We start from the raw sequence: 24,408 nt of genomic DNA on the forward strand, positions 1-24,408 counted from the left end.
TCATCACTACTGCTACATAAGGAACCCATGTCAACTAATGTACCTCCCACTGGTTCTCCTGGTTTAGGTGGAAACGTTATTGTCGAGGTTTCCCAATTGATGTTAGGGTTTTGGGCTCTGAGCCAGGGTATGCCTAGGAGTACTGGAAATTGCGGAGAACAAATAAGGTCAAAACTTATGTCTTCGTGATGTTCGGGGTCTATAGTCATGTGTAATACAGAGGTATGATGTGTCACGGGCCTGAGACAAGGGGACTACCGTCAATGGTGGTGACATGACTGGCTATTGTTTTTGGAGTACAAGGTAACATGTTTTCTTTGGCCCATTCTTGGTCCATATAATTTCCTGATGCCCCTGAATCAATCATTACTAGCGCATGTAAACCATGCGCTCCGCTAGACAAAAAGGCAGACACATACATGTGATTCGTTGGGGTGTTTCTATAGTCAGTGGAAGAGACGGTTAATCCTAACCTACCTGGAGTCCTTGTCTCACAGGACTCCAGGCTTCCTAGTTTCCCGAAAACTTAGACTGTGCGGGTTTTATAGGACAATCCTTCAAAAAATGGCCTGCCTTCCCACAATACAGACACAGTCTGAGTGTTCGTCTTCTGTGCCTTTCCTCTTGTGTGAGAGGTCCCCTCACTATGCCTATCTGCATGGGCTCACTCTCGTCAGTGGATTTCTCTACAGTGACCTTCTTTTCACGTAAAGGCAGATACCTTGCTTCAGGTTTACCCTTCTCTTTCTTTCTTTCTTGTTGTCTGTGATCTATCTTTACCACTAAATCAATGAGCTCGTTACATGATGTAGGCAGATCTACGATTTGTGATAAAGCATCCTTCAAGTCATCTCTGAGACCTTTGTAAAACATGGTACCACGTTTCTCCTCTGGCCAGTGGGATTCGACTACAAGTCTACGAAAAGAAGTAATGTAGGACACGAGATCTTGATTGCCCTGTTTCAATGCTAATAATTCTGTATCCGCAGACTGGGTGTATACATGTCTATCAAAAAGTTTACGAAACTCCCTCCTAAAAGCGGGGTAACTGTGTAGCAACGGATCATCCCTGTCAACTAATGGTATGGCCCAATCTGCAGCACCCCCACTAAGGTAGGAAATTACGAAAGCTACCTTAGCCTGGTCAGACGGAAAACATGCAGCCTTACAGGAGAAATGTAGCTGACACTGACTAAGGAAGGCGGCACATCGTGCCCCGTCTCCAGAATACCTTTCAGGTGGTGCTAAAGGTAGAGAAGGGGGTGTGGTTACTTGAACCACCGACGGGTTTCCCCCGGTAGCTCCACTCGACTGTTGTCGCTGTAATACATCCATTCTAGTTATCAATGCTTGGGTCTCTACCTGTAAATTCCCCAACATACTAGCAACATCAGCCAGGGATACTGCATCGAGATCCATGACGCTCGGGCAGAACAAACCACGTGGGCCTTACGTTCTGTAATGGTTCTCAGGCAGGTTCCACAGGAGCGCCAAGGATCCGATGAATATTCCACAGCCTTCCCCTACGGCCTTCCGACTCTATCAAGCACTAGAGTACCGAGAGGCTCGCCAGGGGAAAACAGGGAGACAAAACAAGGAAAGGCGGGGAAAAAATATTCTTCTTGGTATGACGACTTCTGTGTGGTTGTACATGCACCTGGCCTGGAACTCTGATGGTTGTAGGGGCTAAAACCAAAACAGGAATTACTAACCCTCAGAAACATGCACAAAAGAACAGTAGGCACATCTATAGGTTATGTGTACTACATACCAAGAGTAAATAAACTTTGCAGGCATATAACTGTGTATGGGGGACAGGAGTTAGGTTGAGCTAAGGTGGAGGAACAAACAAGAAACACAATAATGAGTACTCGAGGAATACTGTGCACTTGTCTACACTGTTCAGGATTATAGTAGTCTTACTTGGTCATATGTAGAAGACTCTTAAACCAACATCTGTATTGCAGTAGAGCCCACCCGAACCAGACGGTAACATTCACGTAGAATTAACTGGCTGAGATGTAAAACAAACATACATTAATACAAGTATGACTTCATAGAGAATAACATAGAAATAGCGCACTGCGCTGTTACCGTGATTCTGGGAGTAGTGTAGATGAATCATTCACGAGTCCACGCAAGTGCAGAACCCACACACAGCAAGTATGGCCAGGAATGCAGGAAGTGAGGGAAGATGATAAGTACCAAGAAGGAAACAAACTGCGGGTAAGGGAATCACCGGATGGCGGAGACTAAGCCCGGCCGCCGGGTGAGGGAAGGACACAAACACGGCTAAATACCTAAAGGGTCCCCTGCTGGTCAGCGGGGGAAAAGCCCGGCTGAATTGCGGAGCAGTGAATAGGGAAATGACGGGGGAGAAACAGCCCGGCCAGACGACGGAGTAACAAACCCGGCCGTCGGGCGGAGCCAAGGAAAAAGGAGGAGAGGTCAGTGATTGCCCGGCCAGACGACGGAGCATAAGCCCGGCCGACGGGCGGAGCAGCAAACCAAGGGGAACACTGACACTCTGCCCGGCCGGACGGCGGAGTCAAACCCGGCCGTCGGGCGGAGCAGTCTATAAACAAACGGGGCTCAAGAACTAGTTCCAGAGCTTGGAACTATAGCAGGAACAAGAAGATAACCTCAAACGCAGAGGAACGGAGGAGAGCTTGATCCTCCACTAAGGAAATCAGGCAACAGGAAACCAGGACAGGAAACGCTGTAACGGGGGCTTGACGCAAGGACGTAAGGCGTCGCTCCCAGGGCTCTAACAGCTTATGAAGGGGTTTCTTAAAGGGACCGCCCGTTTGCGGACCTCGAGGCATGACAAGATCCGGGCACTGATTCATGGCCTGAAAAAGAAATTCTTTCTTTACTTTTCATTTTTTACTTCAACTGTGTAGATATCTTGCCTTCATGTGCTGCAGAATTCTCCACAGAAAGTGTATTCTTCAGTTATGGATGATGCATTGGTTACTACTGCTTTGTGTTTCAAGCAGCTGACAAAGAACTTCAAAGGTTGTCAGTGCGCACCGTATAACTACTTGTTATGCTCCCATAAGTGGAAGGATGGTGCTTGTACGTGTACATGTGTGAAAAACAGTGAAAGTTGGAAAAAATAGAAATAGGAGGCAGTGTTTTCATCTGTAGGTTTTTCCACTAAAGGATGATGTACAAAAGTAATCCACAGTTGCGGTTTTCAGTTTCTTCTGGTCACAGCGGTAAGTAGTGTTTTTTCTTTGTCTAAAAACAAGAAATACCCAGACCAATCAAAAGGGCTGCAGCTAGCATTTGTTTTAATTTCATGAATCAATAAATGAAAAAATGGATCTGAAGGAAATCTATGCATTTCCTCAAATGTGCTGAAGAATCTGAGTTGAGGCAAAATGATTATTCATACCATCCTGAACTTGGGGTTACCATAATATCTTACTATTTTGAGGGCATTTTACAAAATGTGGTTTTGTGCCCATTGACATACATTTTATTTATTTATTTATTATTTATTTAACGATTTGTAGAGCGCCTGGTGACCCGGAGGCATCCCCGCGCTGTAAGGACTTGTGATGACCAAGGGGGGAGAGGAGGTCCTATTTGGGAAAAAGGAGAGTTTTCAGTTTTTTCCGGAAACGAAGGTGGCAGGGTTCCAACCGCAAGCAGCGTGGGAGCGAGTTCCAACCTGAGGACGCTTTTACTGCGAAGCGTCGACCGCCAGTGCGCACCTTCCTGAATCTTGGGACGTTGGCCAGACGCTCAGTATCCGAGCGCAGGAGTCTGGGTGCCTTATACGGAGTGACCATGTCTCTCAAGATCGAAGGGCCTAGGCCGTTGAGGAGTTTGTGGGCGATACACATAGCCTTAAATTCTATCCTCTGTCGCACTGGGAGCCAGTGTAGGGCCTTGAACGCTGGTCTGGCAGAGGCTCTGTTGGGAAGACTCATTAGGAGCCGGGCAGCCGCATTTTGAGTGCGCTGAAGTTTGCCAGAGTAGATTCGGGGGCTCCTAGATAGACGGTGTTACTGTAGTCCAGACGAGCAAGGATCAAGCCTTGGACCAGGAGTTTCCTCGATGGGGGAGGGAGTAGCGGAAGGATCTTCCGGATGGAACGCATGAGTCCGAAGCAGGTTCCTGCTGTTTTAGCTGCCTGGGTCTTCATGGACAGATCAGGTTCGAGCCAGACTCCCAAAGTCTTGATTTCCTTCTTCGGGGTGGGCACCTCGCCAAAAACATCAGGCCAGACCGATGGAGGAATAGTAGCCCATTTCTTGCCCATAAGCATGACTTCGGTTTTAGATCCGTTGAGCTTAAGTGATGAATCACACATCCAGTGGTGGATTTCCTGGAGGCAGTTCAACAGGTTGTCTGGGCGGTGGTCAAGATGTGAGAGTGAGACGACCAATTGCGTGTCGTCCGCGTAGCTCACTATCTTGATCCCGAATGGGGCAACTACATCCTCCAGAGGGGCCATATAGGCGTTAAACAAAGTGGGACTTAGCGAAGACCCTTGGGGGACTCCGCTAGAAAGAGGGAGTGAGGCTGAGCGGGAATTGCCGTCCCAGACCTGGAACGAGCGGCCCGATAGAAAAGATTCTATCCAGGCAAGCGCGGTGCCCCCGAGTTTGGAAGTCGAAAACACACAATGGAAACGTCATTCATCAAATATTTTGTGAGCTACATTAACTCTTGGAATGGAGGTGTTTGCAGGTGTTGGGCCTGAATCTAGCGAGCACTCAGAGAAATGTACCAATACCTGACATTTCTGAAATCTAGACACCCCGGGGAGGCCAGGATGGTGTGGTTTGTGAGGAGCACATATGTTTTCGTACCAGAATACCTTAGAAGCATCTTGACTACGCCTAAGGTCACACAAATCTGTTTCACTGTTCATGGAGGACGGCTGTAGCATTCAGGCCATTGGTCAGCCGGCGACCATTGAACCGCCGGCGACCATTGAACCTTAGCAGACCTAAGCTTCTCTGAAAACTAGAGACCCCGGTTGGTGTGGCTGGCTGATGTACATCCCAGTAGGTTTTCCTCACTAGCCAGCCCTGCATGTAGTGACAACAGGGTCTTCATAGACATAGTTTAGATCTAGTCCTATCACATGCATTAGGTGCTAGCACACAAATGGTCCATTGCTTTTCTTGAGTCACAACTCTGAATGCACTATGGTTAGAGTTTGGGTAAAGTGCCCAGTTTCTGTCACATAAATATAGGTAACTGTTTTTTAGACCATACATTGACATTTTCAGGGCATTCGGAGTAAAATAAACGTGAGGATCCAAGCAAGCCATACCACCCTGAATTCCTATGGGTCTCTAGGTTTCATGAATGCCCTGATTTGGTAAGATTGCCTATGTAAAAGCAGACGTAGAACCCAAATATAGCAGTAATCCCCGATTGTGAGTAAAGAGAGGAGATTGGGATATCTACAGGCATAGTTTTGACATATGGGTCTGTACAGAGGCGGTAAACGCTCCGTTCAGCTTCCCCAGAGGGCAGAAAAACAGGTTACGACCCTGGCAATTGGGGAGAAGAATGTTCAACACTCGAACAGACTGGCCCCCAATCTCGTAACTTTTTTTAAACATTTTTCCTTGACTTTCTGGTCAGATTTCTGCACTTACAGCTTGAGCAGATATGAGTATCTACACGCCAATCTGCTCACCACAACATAGGGGAAGAAAGCCAGCTAGATCACTCAGGGGAAGGAATGTGGTCTGAAGCTTGTGCATCATGGCATTGAGCTGCACGCCTAAACTAGGTCCAAGGTATGTTACATTTTCCAGAAGCGTGATTACAGATACAATGCTGTCCGAGTCTTTTTTATGGACATAAGTGTTGAAGGATAAACTGCTATTGATGAGGAAGCCAAATTATATTGTAAATATTAAGAAATTAAGGTATGAAGCTGCAGTCAGGATAATCCTGCATACTACTCACTTCACTGTTGTTTTGTGTCTCCAAAACAGACATTAACCTGTATTTCCTAATTCAGAAATTCCAAAGTCTTTCTCCTTAAGGTCCTTGTGTGAGAAGCTAGTCTTGATACAGACAATGTAGATGAAAAACGTTAAGGTTTAAATGAGTGAAGAAGACTGAAAACAGATCAATAAATTTTGCAGAAACAAAGCATGACCCATTATCATAGAGAAGTCAATAATGAGCAACTGAATATTCCACAAAAACGCAGAAACATTTTGGAACGTAGTCTACTACTAGATCAAAGATTGCAAGGATTGATCAACTACTCGGATAATACTTATACTTACAGATCTGCTTTGTGCACAAATTGAATCTTAGTAAGAGAAACTATGCCCATTCAGCTAGGCCCTCACTGTAAATTTCATAATGCAGGGATCCTGAGTAAGTGGTAATCCTTTCTGGCATAGTGTCTATCTTACATGGTGTATCCCGTGAGTTAGTGAACCTAATCAGAAGATGGAACCAGGTCTGACATCTAGACTGTGTTCCCTTACAGTGTGAAGTTCAGTCATAGCTAAATTTGAATCGTTCAGTTAGAAGAGTATTTTCCAATGTTGGCCCCACTTCCAGAGCTTTAGCCACTTTTATTTTTAGCCATTTCTGTAGGATTTCAACATACAACTACAAACTGAATAAGTGACAGCTCTTTGGTCATTAGGGATCATTCCATGTAGCAAGAGATATCCTCACAGTATTACCTATAAAATGGCTGTTGGTACCAGTTGCCTTTGTGATAACTCTGTTCAATACCTGCTCAAGGATCTCACTTCTGATGGGTTCATGAACCTGAAAAACATAATTTAGACATTATGGCATTTGCAATGGATCAAATTGAAGGAATTCTTCTGGCAGAGGCCTACCAATACTAAACTTTACGAATATCAATTGATCCACATTGTGACGCTTTACAGTACTGCATACAAAATATACCACACTGATAACTAGCAAATGACTACGGGACAACACCCATTAAAAGTAATCCATATATAAAAGGGTAAGAGAAGCTATGAGGATCAATAGAAAAGCACATCCGATTGAGAGTGCTCCATTAAACACTTTGTATAGTGTCAGCATACCTTAAATGTTTCAAGGAGAATCTGAGCTCCAAGTCTACAAGACTGCTGGTTTGGAGTTTTGCAAGGGCCACCATTTATTTCTGCCACTTTTCCACCAAACATTGCTTTTGGGCTAAATGAATCCATTAAAATAAATCCAAGTTCCACCAGTCCTTGAGTGACATGATCCCAGCCATATACACTGCAAATGATATAAAAATGACATTGAGTACTTACATGGATAAGTGGAAAAATCCTTTGAAAATTAGAAAAATTCTAAATCTTGCCATGAACAACAAATTATGGATGGGAGGGGGAGCTGACAGATCAAAGGCGGTTATGAGATTTATTTATATGCTGGTGAATATTTAAGGCTACTGTAATACGAACCGTAATAACATTCACACACTAGAAACCTATTTCAAAAGCTCTAGTTACAGTTCAGGAAAGTATAGCATGTAGAAGACATGAACATGTTTTCCCTATGTGGCTTAAAAGCTAAGGAATTATAGTGATAGATTTGAAAAGAAATATCCAAGCTATGGTCTAGGCATCAATAGACAAAAAAACAGATCAAAAACAGCTATAAGATAAATGCTTTAACCAGTGGAAGAAGAAAAATGGTATGACTTCCAAAGGTTTGGAATTAGGGGAACATTTTACTTATGAAACCAGTGGTTGGCAGATTGTTTCAGTTCTAGGTTCACACGCTGTATATACTTTTGCTACCTATGTTAGTTCAGGAAAAGTACAAGTTATTTACATATAAATCTTTTCTCTCCATAAGGCATGATCTGAAAACTGATGCCTGCATAACCCTGAAACACACAATGTAATGGGACATAGACTTAACATTAGATTTGTTTTCTCCCATATGCACTAAGCATGGGAGTCCAACAAAACTGGTGTAAAATACTACTTAATATCCCTATCGTCATTCACCCCAGCACACAGAAGGGTCTACAAAAGAAATAAGCTACAAGTGACTTTTTCATTTCTAGAATGTCTTCTATGTACATTAATTTGCTGTGCATTGTGGATATAGCAACATCTTAACTTCCAAAAAAGTGAAGGTGGGCATGGAGAGGAATAGGAATACTGAAATCATGTCTTTACAACTATTTGGCCCATTAAAGCATTGGTTTCAAAGGTTTGCTGGATCACAGACAAAAATATTTAAGTTTATGTTGAGGGGATATTCTGCAATCAAGCATAGATCTAGCCTTCCTGGAACCATGGTGAACGTGCCTTGACTTCAAACTCTTTCCCAATTCATACAGTAATGGTTAAAAATCTGTGTACACTGGACCCTGCTGACTTGCATATCTCAGCAAAAAGAATGTTCCCTATGAAAGGCATGGCTGCCCTTTCTTATGTACTGAAGGTAACCTAAAAGTTGACCAAATTTGTCAAATTGCACATGCATAGCTATTCGGAAACAGTTGGGCAAAGATAATAAATGGCTACTTTGCTGACCAATCAATTTAAAATAGTATGACCCTTTGCACATTGGAATTTTTTAATGAATTTTCCACTACTTACTGCACATTAGTGGAGAAAGAAGGTAATTTAAGCTTTTAGAACACTAGATGGAATGGGTTAGAAAGCAAGTCTTAAACGCCTTGTGACAGCCATCCCAACTGCATTTAAAAATTCAATGTCTGAGTTAGTACAGCATGGTATGGGTCTTTAAGCACTCACTAACAACTTTAGGCAAGAGCACTCTTAACATGGACATCGATTCAACATTCTGAAGATACGGTGCACATAGATGGACGTGCATGCTAAAAAAAGACTATTCAAGCAGAAGTAAATACTAATTAACATCTTCAACTGTATAATGTGTATTTTTACGGTGGCTTGTGATAAAATGATGTACAGAAAATTGAAAAAAGTCTACTTAGCATCGTAGCATGCATGTACAGATGGAATTTACACCTCTTTTGGTCATACTGGAAGCAAGTTTAAGGAACCATCCTCTATGGCCTCAGATGCCATATTATCAAATTAAGTGATTAAAAACTGTGGTGGGATGGTTGTGCAAGTTGTACTTGGAGGAAATATTCTGCTAGAGACATTACTGTGAGACAGGAGAACCTTGGGTGATGTGCTCATGTGAAAGCTAGTACAATCATCAACAGTGCACTTGGCACATTTGTCTTTAATATGCATGGCAGAAGAAAAATGGGTGAAAAAGCGTACACAACTGCACTTGACCAAACTATCAATAGCACACTATAGAGACTCATCTTCAGCATTTTGCACTTTCATTTGTCGAAAACAGCTCTTCAGCTGGTGGGACCCTTTTCTGGAATGATGTAAAATTGTGGTGTTTATCTCCAGACTGTCGGTGATCTTTATTTAGTCTGTTTGATCCTTATTTAGTCTGTCTGTCTTATATAAATTAACCCCTTCCATGCTAATGACAAGGTCAGCTCGTCATGCAGTGCACTGGAGCTGTGCTTATGACGAGCTGACCTTGTCATGAACAATGGGAATCCAGACTGGTCAGCACCCAGCAGGAATTGCCTTAGCACCAATGTGGTTATAAGACAAAAAGAACACACGCCTCCCTAAAGCACAATGCCATATATCCTCCAACAATATAATCCAAACAAGGTTATTGAGCTATATTATCATACTTGACTAGAAAAAGGGAACAAACCCACCAAGGAATGGTGAAGGGAAAAAAACTTATGAGTGCCACAATGTCACAAAAAACCAATACATAAATGAATACTTAAATTAATTTAATAAAGTGAAATGAAAAAAGACGAGTTTGTCTTACCTAATACAAACACAGCCTTAATATCTTCATTTTCACAAGCCAGTAATCCAAGTAAATGTGCCAGTACCTCCAAGGGGTAGTCTGCGAAGACTTTTGGGGCTGACTTGATTTTAAACAGTAGTTCAGAAAAGTAGGATTCTAACACAACACATATCTCGGGTACTGCCAGTGAGTGGCATGCATTTAGGATGTGGAAGTATGCATGCTAGAGCTTAAGGGACACCATGAAGTCTCCCTTTAGCAGCAATGGATGGGCCTCAAAAGAGAGGTCCTGAAATATAAAACACTAATGGTTTAGTATCCTAAAGGCTACAATTGGACACAAACTGACACCCTTCTTGAGATTGTGTGAATACACCAAGCATATTGCATTCCCCCATCATTACAACGGAGCTCCTTTAACAGTTGCTTTAACAATAAATAAACTTTTATCTGCCCCTGGAACTCAAAACGATCCATAGAATGGGGTCATGCAATAAATACATAAAAGAAGGCCAGAGAAAAGTGACTACCTGTTTTGTGAGTCATCAGCAGGCTTCGCAAATCATCCTGTTGGCAAAGAAGCACAGCCCTTTCGTACATAAAGGACACAAAATCTGTTTCTCAGGACTGTTCCACGCAAACTAACCACAAGAGAATTCGATTTTTGCAGGTTGGTTAGATAATGAAAAAAGGGGACTTAAGATATGGACTGCTTGCCCCGAGGTGATGCTGGTACCTACTGGTGGTAAAACAATAGAATATAATGATCCAAAGGCGCTAGAATGTTTCTGAGACACATGACACCGGTCAGCAATGGACAACCCACAATGAACATCCTCCCAGAGAAATCCCTCAACACAAGAGAAGGATCCACAAGCGCATCAGAGGGGTAAACAAGATAAACTAGAATAGATCACGTTATATTGAGCATCATACCTCAAGTAGGGATAATTCCTGCCCGTCTCTTAAACAGACATGAGCACTATAGTTGGTTACGCTAAGCTATACGGAGGGATACTTTGCGAGTAGCACCTATCTTCTGAAACAAGTGATTGTGTTCCTAGTTGGGTTCGAACTGTGTTCTTAAAAAAGATAACATAACAAAGAAAGAGGCTGCTTGATATTAGTGTCAAGTAGAGGTGCCTTGTAACTGCACTGAGCATTACAGTTGCATAAATGTGTTGGTCATCCTTATCCTTATTAAAAACTTGCATTACTCAGAATGCCTAAGCCATAAATACATTAACGGGGAACAAGATGGGCAGGAAAGAGCCCTTGACTTCTGTTAAATTAGTCAAACATGGCACAGTCAGTCACTGACACCACTGGGAGACAACAAGGACACTAATGAGATATTTTGTCCCACCATAGATATAGTTGAATGACCTCCAAATGTAAGTTATGTAGGCAAGTTTTAAGATTGTGTTCTTAAACATAACCAACTGCAATCCTATATCAGCGCACAACATCAACTGTGTATTTTTTTGCAGTTATCAGAGGTTTGGTGTTAGCGTCCTACCCATACCCTCCACCACCTGCATAGTTGATCAAAGAAACATTACCACATTGCAAACCCCCAATATGAGGGATCTCACAATCTCCTCTCTCAATGTAAACTACCTAACCTACTACATTAAAAGGAAAAAAGTTCTTATATACAACAGCCAGATATAGCGCTACTCCAGGATATGCACTGTTCCACAGAAGAAAGCGATAACCTTAGATGTGATTGGGTAGGCAGGGTATACGATTCCAGTAAAATAAGACATCAAGAAAGCAAACAAGCCTCAAAATTAACTTACCGAAAATGAGGAGTACCTAGTCTGATTAGGAAAGGCCCCCTGATTTAAGTTCACATCTTGTATTGCTAATGATAAAATCAGACACTGGTTATAGGATCAATGTATACCCCTATAGTTGGCAAGAGTACATTTTTCTGTGACATTTCCACCGTTTTATCGTCCACAGATCAAACAAAGACTCTCATGGGAATTGGGAATTGGTACTTGAACCAATTTTTGATTATTCAGGACACCATTGTGTGAGGCAATCTAGATATAGACCACTACTAGACGATTTAATGCAAGACCACTCACTGCTGGTTCCCTGGAGATTAATGCACCCAAGGGTTAGGGACTACAAGTTCATATACTGTACAGATGGCACTAGTAAATATATATATTACTTCCTCTCACTACAGCCCTGTTATCGCAAAGAGTTGCAGACACTTTCATTGTACTGAATGATGTTTCAGACCATGATGTCATCCAGATTCAGGTATATCTCAGCATTCTAAGGCTGACCTAGGATTTCAGAAGTGACTAACACATCCTGTTACAAGACACCTAAGAACAACAAGCATTTAGGATCTATTTTAAACATGTACTTAGAAAAGAACAGGGACACAGTTACTTCTTAATTCATTCTATGGGTAGCTGGTAATAATAAAAAATGCCACTGCATTCAAAAAAGCACAATCTCAACAGATCACATTTGAAAAAGACATTCATACCTTAACCAGGCAGAACTGCAGAACACCTACACGGGACATACTATATCATCTTAAGTAAAACTAAATCAGGCAACAATAGTATACATCTAATGCAGCGCATACGCTCTTTTGCATTTAGCAGAGACACTACGAGAGAGGAAAAGTTGGGTTGGTTACTCGCAGTACAGTTAAGACAGTAAAAAGCTAACTATACTATCCCCACAATTAGAAACGATGATGACATTCCGATTAGTCAACACACAAAATTAGCGAACAACTTCATGAATTGTTATCGAACCTAAAATCCATCAGACCAGACAGACACCTTGAGAGACAAAGAAACATTCAAGGCAGCTTTGAAAATCCCAAAACTAACACCAGCCCAGGCAAAACTATTAGAAAAAGACATACCAGAATCAACAAGCATTGGAAACGCAATAGGTCTTGCCTTCGTTAAAGTTAAAGCAATTTGCTTTGCTAATGGTATTGTTTTATATATTTGTATTAATTAGTGAATGTTTGGGATATGTTGTGATTTTATGTTCTTAGAATTGTATTTGTTAGCTGTGTAGTAGTTTAAAGCATAGTTTAGTAGGAGAGGAGCAGTGTTTAAGATTTGGGAAAGATAACGATTAGAAGAATAGCATGAGGGTTAATGAAGTATAGTGAGGATTAGAATACTATTTGGCAGAAAAAAGGTGCGGGGAAGAGTAAATAGGGAGAAGGAATGTATGTGAAGGAGTTTAGTGTTATTTTGAATGTAGGAAAGTGTGGAGAGCAGTATGAGGTACAAGGAAGGGTAGAGTAGTAGCAGAGCAGCAGGTGTGCTATGAAACGAGTGTGAGTTGTAGAAGAATAGTGCAAGATAAGTTTTTTTTATTAGCATTAGATATAAGGAAGTAGAGGAGTGTAGAAGAGCACTGTAAGGGAGACTGTAGGAGAAGGAGTACGAGAAGAGTAGTGTGATACAGAAGGACTGATAGTTATGAGGATAAGAGCAGTGTGCTGGTTGTTGTTTGATGTTGTTGGTAGTGTAATATGAGTTATTAGTACAGTGTAGGTATATATACCATATCATTCAAACATACATCTATTATAAACGAGTGCAAATACTTTACACATATACAACACAAATGGTAAGTTCCACATATCACTATTTAAAAACCGGGACATTTCTCAGTGTAACAAAGGTACTGCAGAAAAACCAGGACATTTTTGTAATTTGGAGCAAAGTGTCGGGGCACCAGGACACTGTTCGGAAACCGGGACCGTCCAGTGAAAACTGGGACGTCTGGTCACCCTAACTCTTGTGTATATGTGCTAGCGCCCGCCGCCTCATATACAAAGAGCATTTTTTGAAGTTATTGTACGTGATTGTGTTAGCTTACGGTACTGTATATCTGCGTGCCATATACACTGTGTCCTTTAATGTAACCAAACTCTACATATAAATAATATACAGTGCACTTGATTTCTCTACTGTATAGGCGTGCAAGCATTGTCTCTCTCTCTCTGTGTCTCTCTCTCTCTCCCCAAGAGTGTGCACAATTATGCACAGGTGCTAGACACAAACTCTCATATCAGATTCCTTTTTAGGTCTCGCTGAACCAACGCGCATGCGTTATTCTGCGAGGAGTATAGTAAGGGGCTTTCAAAAAGGCTTCCATAGTCTGCAGGCAGATTGGGCACAGTGCATGTGCGCCGGGCACGAGCATAATTTGTCCACCTACAGCCTTTGGGAGCATTTTCGCGGCCGCTTTGATGTTCTCAGTGAGCCGCGAGGCGACTGAGAACATCAAAGCGTCCGCCAAATGCTCACCATTTCACTCTGGGGCACAATAAAGGGTTCCCAGGAGGTAAGGCACAAAGTTTCATTGGCGTGGCTTTTGTTTTCTTCTCTCCTCTCCTCTTCTCACCAGTCGCTCTGTTCCCCCTTTTCCCATCCCCTGCTTCCACGCTTCCCTGCCTCCCCTTTGTCTTCTCTCCCCCTCTCCTGCTCGCTCGCTTTCTCTCTCTTTCCCTTCCCTCTCTCTAACACGCTCTGGGATCTCGGAGCTTCAAATCATTGTCATTTCTAGCATGTTTGGCATATTTGTGCCTGGTTCCTGGCTTCTCGTTGGCTCTCCGCCTCCCTCCCTGGAGTGTGGCGCACAGAGGTGTGGGGAACCTCGCTCTGGGCAGGAGAGGGAGGCGGTCAGAGTTTGGGGCTTTTATTTGCGTTTTTCTTCAAAAAAAGAGTATTTTCCAACTGTTCGAGCACTTCTCTGAAACTCGACAGGACGCTTCAAGTACCAGGAGACATCTTACGTGCAGGCAGTGAGGGAACTGCTCTCCTGCGTTCTTACAGTTGTTGCCTTTCAGGGCTGCTTTTCAGGACACAGCTAGTGTATTTGCTGCCCCATGGCCGCCTTCAGCATGGCTGCAGTGTCTGCTGGGTCGTGTCTCCTGAAGGTTACTGCAGGGCTGGAGGACCCCATGAGTGTATGGACTATACAGAGAGCCCCACCCTGGCTTCCGATAGACACCTCTCTCTGTGAGTACTCTCTTATTAAGACTTACTTGTAACCCCCCTCCAGAGTGCCCCTCCTGTCACTTCACGTCAAGAGCCTTCATTTTACACCGTTAGTGCCTCTCTGCCAGTACCCTCTTTTTGCCCCTACTCCTTGTGAATGTCCTCTTGTATACACATCATTTTACACCTTTCTCATTACTCGTTTGTTCTATACTCTGAGTATCAACCTACCCGATTTGCCACTACTTGTCTTCCGTACTCTGCTAGTATTCTCATTTTACTTATCCTCTTAGCCCCTTCCTTTTCCACACTCTGGTGATTACCCTAATATTACGCCTGTATACATGAGTACCCTAAACGTATACCCTCATGTTGCCTGTCCCCATTACTCACTTTTTGTGAGTAACATCTTCTCTACCCTCTGTATAAGTTCCAGTTTATGCTCCCTCATACACTGTACTCGCATTTCACTCTTCTAGTCACCCCTATCTACTTGTAACATTCTTTTAAACACTTCTGAGTACCCTTAGTCCACACTTATGTGTGAGACTCCCCCTTGCACGCTCAAAGGTGGAGACGAGGAAGCCGGTGGCAGAGGCAGACTCTATCCGCTTGTGAGCTGCAAGCATTGCACTGTGGGCGCTGATTGAGAGCGTTTTGCTTTTAAATGTAATAGCGATTGTACCGCTATTTTAAAATACATGGTGTGAGCGATTAATGCTGGCAGGCTCAAACGATCTACATTGCACTTGAGCTGGTAGTTATTTTTAAAAATTGCGTGCATTCCACTTCTGGGCTGACTAAAAAGTTTGGGGGGAGGGGGGGTCACTCGCCTACTGCACTCCCGCCCTGGTCCGCCGCGTCCATTCTGGGCGTTTGATGCGGAGGGTGAAGAGGAGCCCGACACTTCCGGGCACATAGCAGTTAGGTCAGCGCTCTAGCTGCGCTGTACACGATCTGCATAAAAAGTGGGGAGGAACGCGGCCACATTGTGGAGACGAGGAAGCCGGTGGCAGAAGCAGACTCCATCCGCTTGTGAGCTGCAAGCATTGCACTGTGGGTGCGGATTGAGAGCGTTTTGCTTTTAAATGTAATAGCGATTGTACTGCTATTTTAAAATACATGGTGTGAGCGATTAATGCTGGCAGGCTCAAACGATCTACATTGCACTTGAGCTGGTAGTTATTTTTAAAAATTGCGTGCATTCCACTTCTGGGCTGACTAAAAAGTTCGGGGGGGGGGGGTCACTCACCTACTGCACTCCTGCCCCGGTCCGCCGCGTCCATTCTGGGCATTTGATGCGGAGGGTGAGATGGAGCCCAACACTTCCGGGCACATAGCAGTTAGGTCAGCGCTCTAGCTGCCCCTCCCTACCTCCTATATATGTGTGTCGGACAGCGTCCGCGCAGCGGACGCGTGCAGCGGGCGCGACGGAGGCGCGCCAAAGTTGCGCCAAAGTTAAGCCCGTCTGCGCCCGTCCGCGGCCGGACGGGGCCCGGAGCCAAGACCCCTGTGCAAATTAAGAAGACCCACATTTATTATGAGAGACAGGAACTGCTAAAATCTACGTCCTCCAAGGGTGGGGCCATGCTATGTTATGTTATGTTATGTTATTTGTTTCTTTTATAGCGCACGGCTACTCCATAGAGTGTCCCGGCGCTTTATTGAAAACCAGTCGCAGAGTAACACAACACAATACTGCAAAAGGGAGCAACAGAAATCAGGAAAAAAACAAGCTACTGAGCGAAAAGCCAAGTTTTGAGGCCCTTCCGAAAGGTCAACAGATTAGCAGTACTGCGTAGTGCCAAAGGCAGCGTGTTCCAAGTCTGTGCCGCCAACAGCCTGAAAGAGCGACCCCCGATACGGGCCTTCTTTACTCGAGGTACCACCGCAAAGAACAGTGATTCGGACCTCAGAGATCGGGTCGGCTGATAAAAAGCAATCCTCCTTTGAAGATATTTAGCTCCCGAGGCATGGAGGGCCTTATGGGCCAAGGTCAAGGCCTTAAAAACTATCCGCTTCTGGATAGGCAGCCAATGGAGCGACTGCAGGAGGCCTGAGACTCTGGCGCGTCTGTAGAGGCCAAAAATGGCCCTCGCGGCCGAGTTCTGGACGACTTGCAGACGTTGCAAAAGATATTCCGGCAAGCCAAGATACAGGATGTTGGAATAGTCCAATCTCGAGCCGATTAAGGCCTGCACCGTCATCTTCCTATGGTCTTCTGAGAGCAGAGGAAGAAACTTACGGAGCATCCTCAGGAGGCCAAAACATATTCCCGAAAGACCGAGAATCTGAGATCTTAGCGTCAGATCAATATCCAACTTAATCCCTAGATTCTTGGCTAGCTGGGATGAATGCGCTGGAGGAAACATGTTGACAGGCCACCATTCCTGCCATTCTGGATCGTATGGGCAGCCGAAGAAGAGTACCTCCGACTTGTCTGAGTTGCACTTGAGGCTGTTAAGCTGGAACCATTTAAAAACAGCCCCAAGGCACTCACGGATACTCTCCCCATCAAAATCTTCTCCTTTCCTGCAAGTAAAGAGGAGCTGGGTATCGTTGGCGTAGGATACGATCTGGGCCCCATAGGACTCCGCCAATGCCGCCAGAGGGGTCATAAAGATGTTAAAAAGAGTCGGGCTCAACACAGATCCCTGTGGAACTCCGACTCCCAAAGGCGGCATCTCGGCGGAATTGGGTGAGGCCCAGACCGTTTGTCGGCGGTCAGCCAGGAATGATGTGAACCAGCTATGCACCGTCCCCCTCAGACCGATCTCATAGAGTCTGGTGAGGAGAGCCTCATGGGGGACGGTGTCAAAGGCCGCCGACAAATCCAACATTACGGGCATAGCTTTGCCGCCCGAATCCAACGCCTCTTTAATGGCCTCAGACACCTCCAACAGCGCCGTCTCGGTGCTTAGGTTGGGGCGGAAGCCCGATTGAGTGGAGTGCAACAAATTGTGAGAATCAAAGAAATTGGACAGCACGATATGAACATGCTTCTCCAAGATCTTTGCCAACGCAGGGAGGAGAGAGATTGGCCTATAGTTGACCAGGGCCTCCGGGTCTAAACCAGGCTTCTTAAGAAGGGGAATGACCATCGCCAGCTTCCAGGCCTGCGGTACCACCCCTCGACTCAAGGAAAGATTCAAGACTGGGTTTGCCAACGGGTTTACAACGTCAGCCATTTTCGCCAGGAATTTGGCAGGGCATGGGTCAAGAGGCGACCCGGATTTCAGATTGGCCATAAGTGCCAATGACAAAGGAACTGAAATAGGCGGGAAATCTGCCAGGACTGGACCCGAAAAGGCCAAAGGGCCTGACCCATCTTCCAGGCTGGGTACTTCGACCACCCTCAAGGGAAAAGAATCCTGGATCGATTTAATCTTGATGGAAAAGAAATTAGCGAGAGCAGAAGCCCACAAGTCGGAGGGGGCGGCCTGAGTCGAATTCGTTCGAGGGGCTGTAAACTCCCTAACGATCGTAAAGATCTCCTTACACGAGTTAGAGGCAGCCTCTATCCTCCTAGCAAAATATCCTTTTTTCTCCAAGAGGATATCCCAATGGTAGGCCTTAACCACTGTCCTATAGGCCAGCCTGGCTGCTGGATCGTACTGAGATCGCCAGGCCCTTTCAGCCACCTTGCACTGCCTTCGAGAAGCCGACAGTGCTTCGGTGAACCAAGGGGCCGAAACCCGTTTTGGTGTTAGTCGGGAAGCCGACTCAGGGGCTAGGTCGTTCAGCCTATCCGTTAGCCACGCTTGCAGGGACTCTAAATCTCTTTCCAAATCTCCCGTGAAAGGGCAAGGATGATCGCGAGATGCCTGAGCCATCATCTCAGGAGTCACCCGATGAAACGCCCTAGGTGCTCGCCCCAGCTGCCTAGAGGGGGTGCTTGATGGTTTCTTTGTGCCTAGAACATGGAATTTGGCCAGCCTATGGTCTGACCAAAGCACCGGCAGAAGTGACATAACCTCAATGGGAGACGTGGAAAAAACCTGGTCCATGGTATGACCCTTTTCGTGTGTAGGTCCGAAAAGGTAAGGCGCCAGGCCTAGGGGGGCCGTGATCTCAATTAATTTGATCGTATCAGGATCTGATCCCTCATCCATATGGAAGTTAAAATCCCCAGCCAGGATGCAGTGCTCCGCTCTCAAGGCCAGCGCCGAAATAGCCGACTGAAGCTCATCAAAAAAGAGGCCAGCCGGTCCAGGGGGCCTGTAAACTAGAAGCCCTTTGAGAGACTGATGCGGCGCCAGGGCTATAGAGAAAGCGAGGGCTTCAGATCCAGTAATAGCATCCATGGGAATAATGGAACAAACGGCCAGTTTATTCACCACAAGTGCTACACCCCCGCCCCTCCCATCCACTCGATCTTGCCTGAAGATATTATATTCTGGCGGGATTGCTATGGCTATGTCGGGATTAGACGAGTCCTCAAACCAAGTCTCTGTTAACATTAAACATAACGGCTTTTCAGCAGTCAGGAGATCATAAATATCCTGCGCATGCCTGTGTGCTGATCTAGTGTTTAAAAGCAAACAAAGATGCTTGACACTATCCTGCTCCCGATATGATAAAGTGGCCGGGGCATTATCTGGTACCCACCCACAGACAGGGCATCGTCTCTTCCCCCTGTAACGACCCGGAAAGACTTTGTGACAACCACAGGGTATCTTAAGCAGAGACCAAAGCTCAAACAACGTGTAACAGATCCTAGTAGCATCCGACGAGGAAAATCCTGAAGATAGAGACCCGCCCGTCCCTCCGTTCGCCTCCGGGACGCTGACGGGCGCAGACGGGCTGGACTCTGGCGTGACTCCGGCAGTGATCCGGCAGTGATCCGGCGTTCCTGCTGCGCGTGACCGCTGCGCGTCAGCATGACTTCCTTAAGAGGAGGTCGAGCTTCCTAGGGCGCTAGAGCGTGGACTACACGCCCCGCGTCCCTCCCTCACCTAAGATGGCCGCCAAACTACACAACTGCCGAGAGGCAGAAACCTAAGGATCCGGGACCCGCAAAACGCGGTGAGATGACAATTAAAGTGCAAGTGTGGGAAGCAGCGCTTAAAAACAAGGGAAAGACAAATTAAAATGTAAAATAAATGCAAAACGAGGCGATTTTAAAAATGCTTGCAAGTCAAGCAAATTGCACCACTGAGACGAGCAATGCGGTGTGACCGCTCTGCTAAGGTCAGGTCTTCCTCTGAGAGTTCATTCAGCAAGACAGAGCCCTTGGTTAACCTTCCTTAAGAGGAGGTCGAGCTTCCTAGGGCGCTAGAGCGTGGACTACACGCCCCGCGTCCCTCCTTCACCTAAGATGGCCGCCAAACTACACAACTGCCGAGAGGCAGAAACCAAAGGATCCGGGACCCGCAAAACGCGGTGAGATGACAATTAAAGTGCAAGTGTGGGAAGCAGCGCTTAAAAACAAGGGAAAGACAAATTAAAATGTAAAAGAAATGCAAAACGAGGCGATTTTAAAAATGCTTGCAAGTCAAGCAAATTGCACCACTGAGACGAGCAATGCGGTGTGACCGCTCTGCTAAGGTCAGGTCTTCCTCCGAGAGTTCATTCATGCTGGGACTCTATGGAGGCACTTACACTCCAAAACTGCATAATGTGTTCCTTTAAGGGTAGGAGGGAACCGGCTACTGGGATATGCAATAAGAGAGTCCAGGGAGGCTTACTAAATTGCAGATCATTAAGTAAGCACAGCAATCAGATCTGGGATCTCCTTTTAGATGAGAAGTTAGACTTTCTCTTCCTAACGGAAACCTGGCTGGGGGACAACTCTGACCCAGACATAATAGAAGCTATCCCGCCAAGCTACTCCTTGGCCAGAATAGATAGGAGCAGGGGGAGGGGTGGGGGGATTGCCATTGCTATTAAGTCTCCGTTTGAATGCACTCTAGAGCCCCTAAAAATAGAGAACTGTGAAGCTGGAGGTTTTACTTTGAAATTAGGGCCTCAATACTCTGTGTCGGGGATTCTCGTATACAGACCCCCAGGAGGACTTAAAGATTTTAAGACTAGTCTGGTGGAGGGTATTGCTCATCTAGCAATTAGGAAGAGCAGACTTTTGGTGTTAGGAGACCTCAACATCCACCTTGAAGATGAGCAGGTCAAGGAGGCCATAGACCTAAGGCAAGAATTGCAAGCATTACAATTAGAACTGAAAAATACTACTCCAGCCCATAAGCATGGCCATCTATTGGATCCAGTGTTTGGAAGCTGGGACGGAGTGAGGGTGGATACTCCACTTCCTTGGTCGGATCACTACTTAGTCCCCTTTAAAATTCATATTTCAGCTACTGACACTCAGAGAGGGGAGAATAAGAGCTACCCCCGTCGCAAATGGAAGCACTTTTCACAAGACACCTTCAATAAATTGCTGCAGGAAGGGGGTCCGCTGGGGGGCGTTGACTGCGAAAGCGCAAATAATAAGCTAAAGGAGCGCATTCTTAGTGCCCTCGATGAGGCGGCCCCGATGTGTCTATCTAAGGTAGGGAGCAGAGGTAAAAAGTCAGCTCCTTGGTTTACACCCGATCTGCAGGCTGCAAAATCTGTCTGCAAAAAAATGGAGCGTAGATGGCGGGTGGACTTCTGCCCTCTGACGAAGATCACTTATAAGGAGGCACAGAAAAAGTACCAAATTATGGTGCGAGGAGCTAAAGCCACCCACTATAAAAATCGTATCGGGGAGGCAGAAAACTCCTCGAAATAACTCTTTAAGATATTTAAGGAGATCTCTTTGGTAGCAAACTCTAACGCCCCAGATAATGACTCAGTGGCGGAGTGTAACAGAGTAGCTGAATACTTGGCAGGAAAGGTCAGGGATATTTATGCAACCTTTTCCAACAAACCTGAAATCGGACTAAATCCTGAGGTAGTCACGAGGGCAGGTAATACGGAAAAGAACTTGAAGTTTTTTTCGGTTCCGCCCCCAGAGGTACTTCGTAGCATCTGTCAGGGGATTAAGTCTGGCTCCCCTCGGGACCCGGCACCCCCTAGGGTGATGGGAGAGAGCCTCCTGGTTTTGGAGCCTTACATCCGGCATATACTTCAGATTTCGTTCCTTTCTAAAACGCTGCCGGAAGACTGGAAGAAAGCGATAGTTCTTCCTATAAAGAAGAACCCAATGTGAGCCATGAAGTACTTGAGAATCCGAGGCCAATCTCTCTACCCCCGTACCTAGCCAAAGTGGCGGAGAAAGTGGCCAACTCTCAACTGATGGCACACTTAGAGAAAGCTAACATCCTGCATTCCTCTCAATCAGGCTTCCGGCCAGGTTTCTCGACTGAGACGGCCCTTTTGAGAGCGACGGAGACCCTGAGACGTGGGGCGGATGACGGACACACCATGGCATTGGTGATGTTAGACCTCAGTGCGGCGTTTGACACTGTAGCTCATTCCATCTTGCTGCAGTGTCTAAACAAAGCGGGTGTCACGGATTCCGCGCTGGGGTGGCTGAAATCCTTCCTCACAGGCCGAAGCTTTCAGGTTCAACGAGGCTCCTTTAGATCATCAGAGATGGCTTTAGAACAGGGGGTGCCTCAGGGCTCTGCCCTGAGTCCAACTTTATTTAATCTATACATGGCCCCCCTGGCCGAAGTGGTGCAGTGGCCGGAGTAGAGTTAGTCTCCTACGCTGATGACACCCAACTGCTGATCTCTCTGTCTCAAGCACCTTCTACAGCAGCATCCAATTTTAAGGCTTGCATGTAGGCTCTGGCAAAATGGATGGACTCGCATTGTTTGAAGCTAAATGGCTCCAAGACGGAGATAATGGTGGTGGGTGGGGCCAACCTGAGCTGGACAACGGACTGGTGGCCAACATGTCTGGGTCCAATGCCTGTTCCCTGTAAGGAGGCAAAGAACTTGGGAATATGGGTCGATCCCACTCTGTCCTACGAAGGCCACATTCGTCACCTAGTGGGAAAGTGTTTTGGGGTGTTGAAAACTCTCAATCACACCTTAGATCTACTTCCTCTAGACGCCAGACGCACCATGACTCAGGCACTGGTGACGTCCCGTATGGATTACGGAAATGTCCTGTTTTTAGGCGCCACAGAAAAAAGCATGGGGCGCCTGCAAGTTCTTCAAAACACAGCCGCTCGTCTTGTAATGAGACTCCCCAAAAGAGCAGCATCCAAACCTGCTCTAGCGGCTCTACACTGGCTGCCAGCGAGGAAGAGAGTTATGTTTAAATCTCTCTTAATATGCCACAGGATACTCTGGCATAAAGCTCCATCCTATCTTCAAGACCTAGTACATAGGTATGAGCCTAACAGAGCTCTTTGCTCAGAAGAGACGGGCCAGCTGACGATTCCCCGTGTAAAAAAGAGCAAAACTGGGAGGTCGCTCTTTCAGAGTCGTAGTGGCTCAAAATCAGAGGCCAAGTTCAGAAGTCTTTTAAAAACCCACTTGTATAATCTTTAATGTATTGATTGGGCCGGGATGGTGCTAAATGCTACTTGCTAATCTTTATCTCCACAGCGCGGGGACACGCCTGGATGGCGTCGCCAGGCGCTTTATAAACTACTTTATTATTATTATTAAAGTGCACACTTTTCGCTGCTCCCAGGAGGGAAACGGTGTTGCGGGTTTCATGTCCTCCTGGTTCGCACCGTCTTTGTGACTCCTAGTGTGTGAACTCCCTCGTTTTGCACCCTATCTAATTAAATCTTTCCCCATTTCCACCCCCTCTGTGAGTAGCATTCTCTGCGTATAGTACTGTCACTTTTTGCAAATTGCTTTTTACTTTTAAAAGTCACACGAAGACTGCCCCCCTCCCAAATGTCCTGCTTTAAACTTCAACAATGAAAAGACAGAGGAAACCACTGCCTGCGCGATGCACTGCTTGTGACACTCAGTGTCTCGAAAAAGCTTCAACACTCTTTACAAGTTTCAAATGTTATGTTTATGATTATTTCATCATTATTAAATAAACACGACTAAATCATAAGCTATGATGCTTCACAAAATGCAGAATTACAATTCATTCCTGTTTTTGCAAGCCATCCTCTTGGTAATTTAGATCTTCATCAAATATACATATGCAAAAATACATGGATAAACGGAATAATTGGTTTCCACTGTCTTTTCGTTGTTTTACATTTCCTAGGGATTCTGAGCTCATCCCTCACACGTGATAGCACGCAAAATTCACCACAACATCCACTTAGAACGATTAAGTTGAGAATCCTTTGATTACATTGGTGTGCAGGGCCACCACTTCAATTGTTAGTATTACTCTGCTTTAAACTTCGTCATGTGGGGGGATTCGAAAGGTGTAGCGAGGGGGGCGCCCCCACACCAAACTCACAATTCGAATTCTTCCAGCGCTTATTTTGTTCATGTCTCAGCTCTGAGCTATTCTTCCTTTTTTTTTTGTCCTTCAAAGGGCTTGGCTGAACTAAGCAAAAAAAAAAAACCCTCTCTCCCAGGACGGGCAAACCCCCGAGATGGCTTTAATAAAGAATGGGGCAGGTCTTTGCTCTCCTCGGCGGGGTGGGGGCTTCTTTAGAAGTTACTTGAAGCAATACTCAGATAACAGTAGCAACAAAATGTCACTTGTGCGGTACACTATGCTTAAC

At 45.4% G+C, this 24,408-nt stretch overlaps 1 protein-coding gene across 1 annotated transcript in view; it reads right to left on the reverse strand.

Annotated features, from left to right (window-relative positions):
- FANCI (FA complementation group I) overlaps positions 1-24,408 on the reverse strand; it is a 765,095-nt gene that overhangs the window by 505,869 nt on the left and 234,818 nt on the right. Inside the window, exons 13-14 of the mRNA XM_078683200.1 lie at positions 7,062-7,242; positions 6,684-6,771 (exon numbers count right to left, since the gene is read on the reverse strand). Coding sequence (XP_078539326.1) covers positions 6,684-6,771; positions 7,062-7,242 — 269 coding nt within the window. The remainder of the gene's footprint in view (positions 1-6,683; positions 6,772-7,061; positions 7,243-24,408) is intronic.

Source organism: Lissotriton helveticus, chromosome 3_1 (genome assembly GCF_964261635.1).
Source record: "Lissotriton helveticus chromosome 3_1, aLisHel1.1, whole genome shotgun sequence".
Classification (NCBI taxonomy): Eukaryota; Metazoa; Chordata; class Amphibia; order Caudata; family Salamandridae; genus Lissotriton; species Lissotriton helveticus.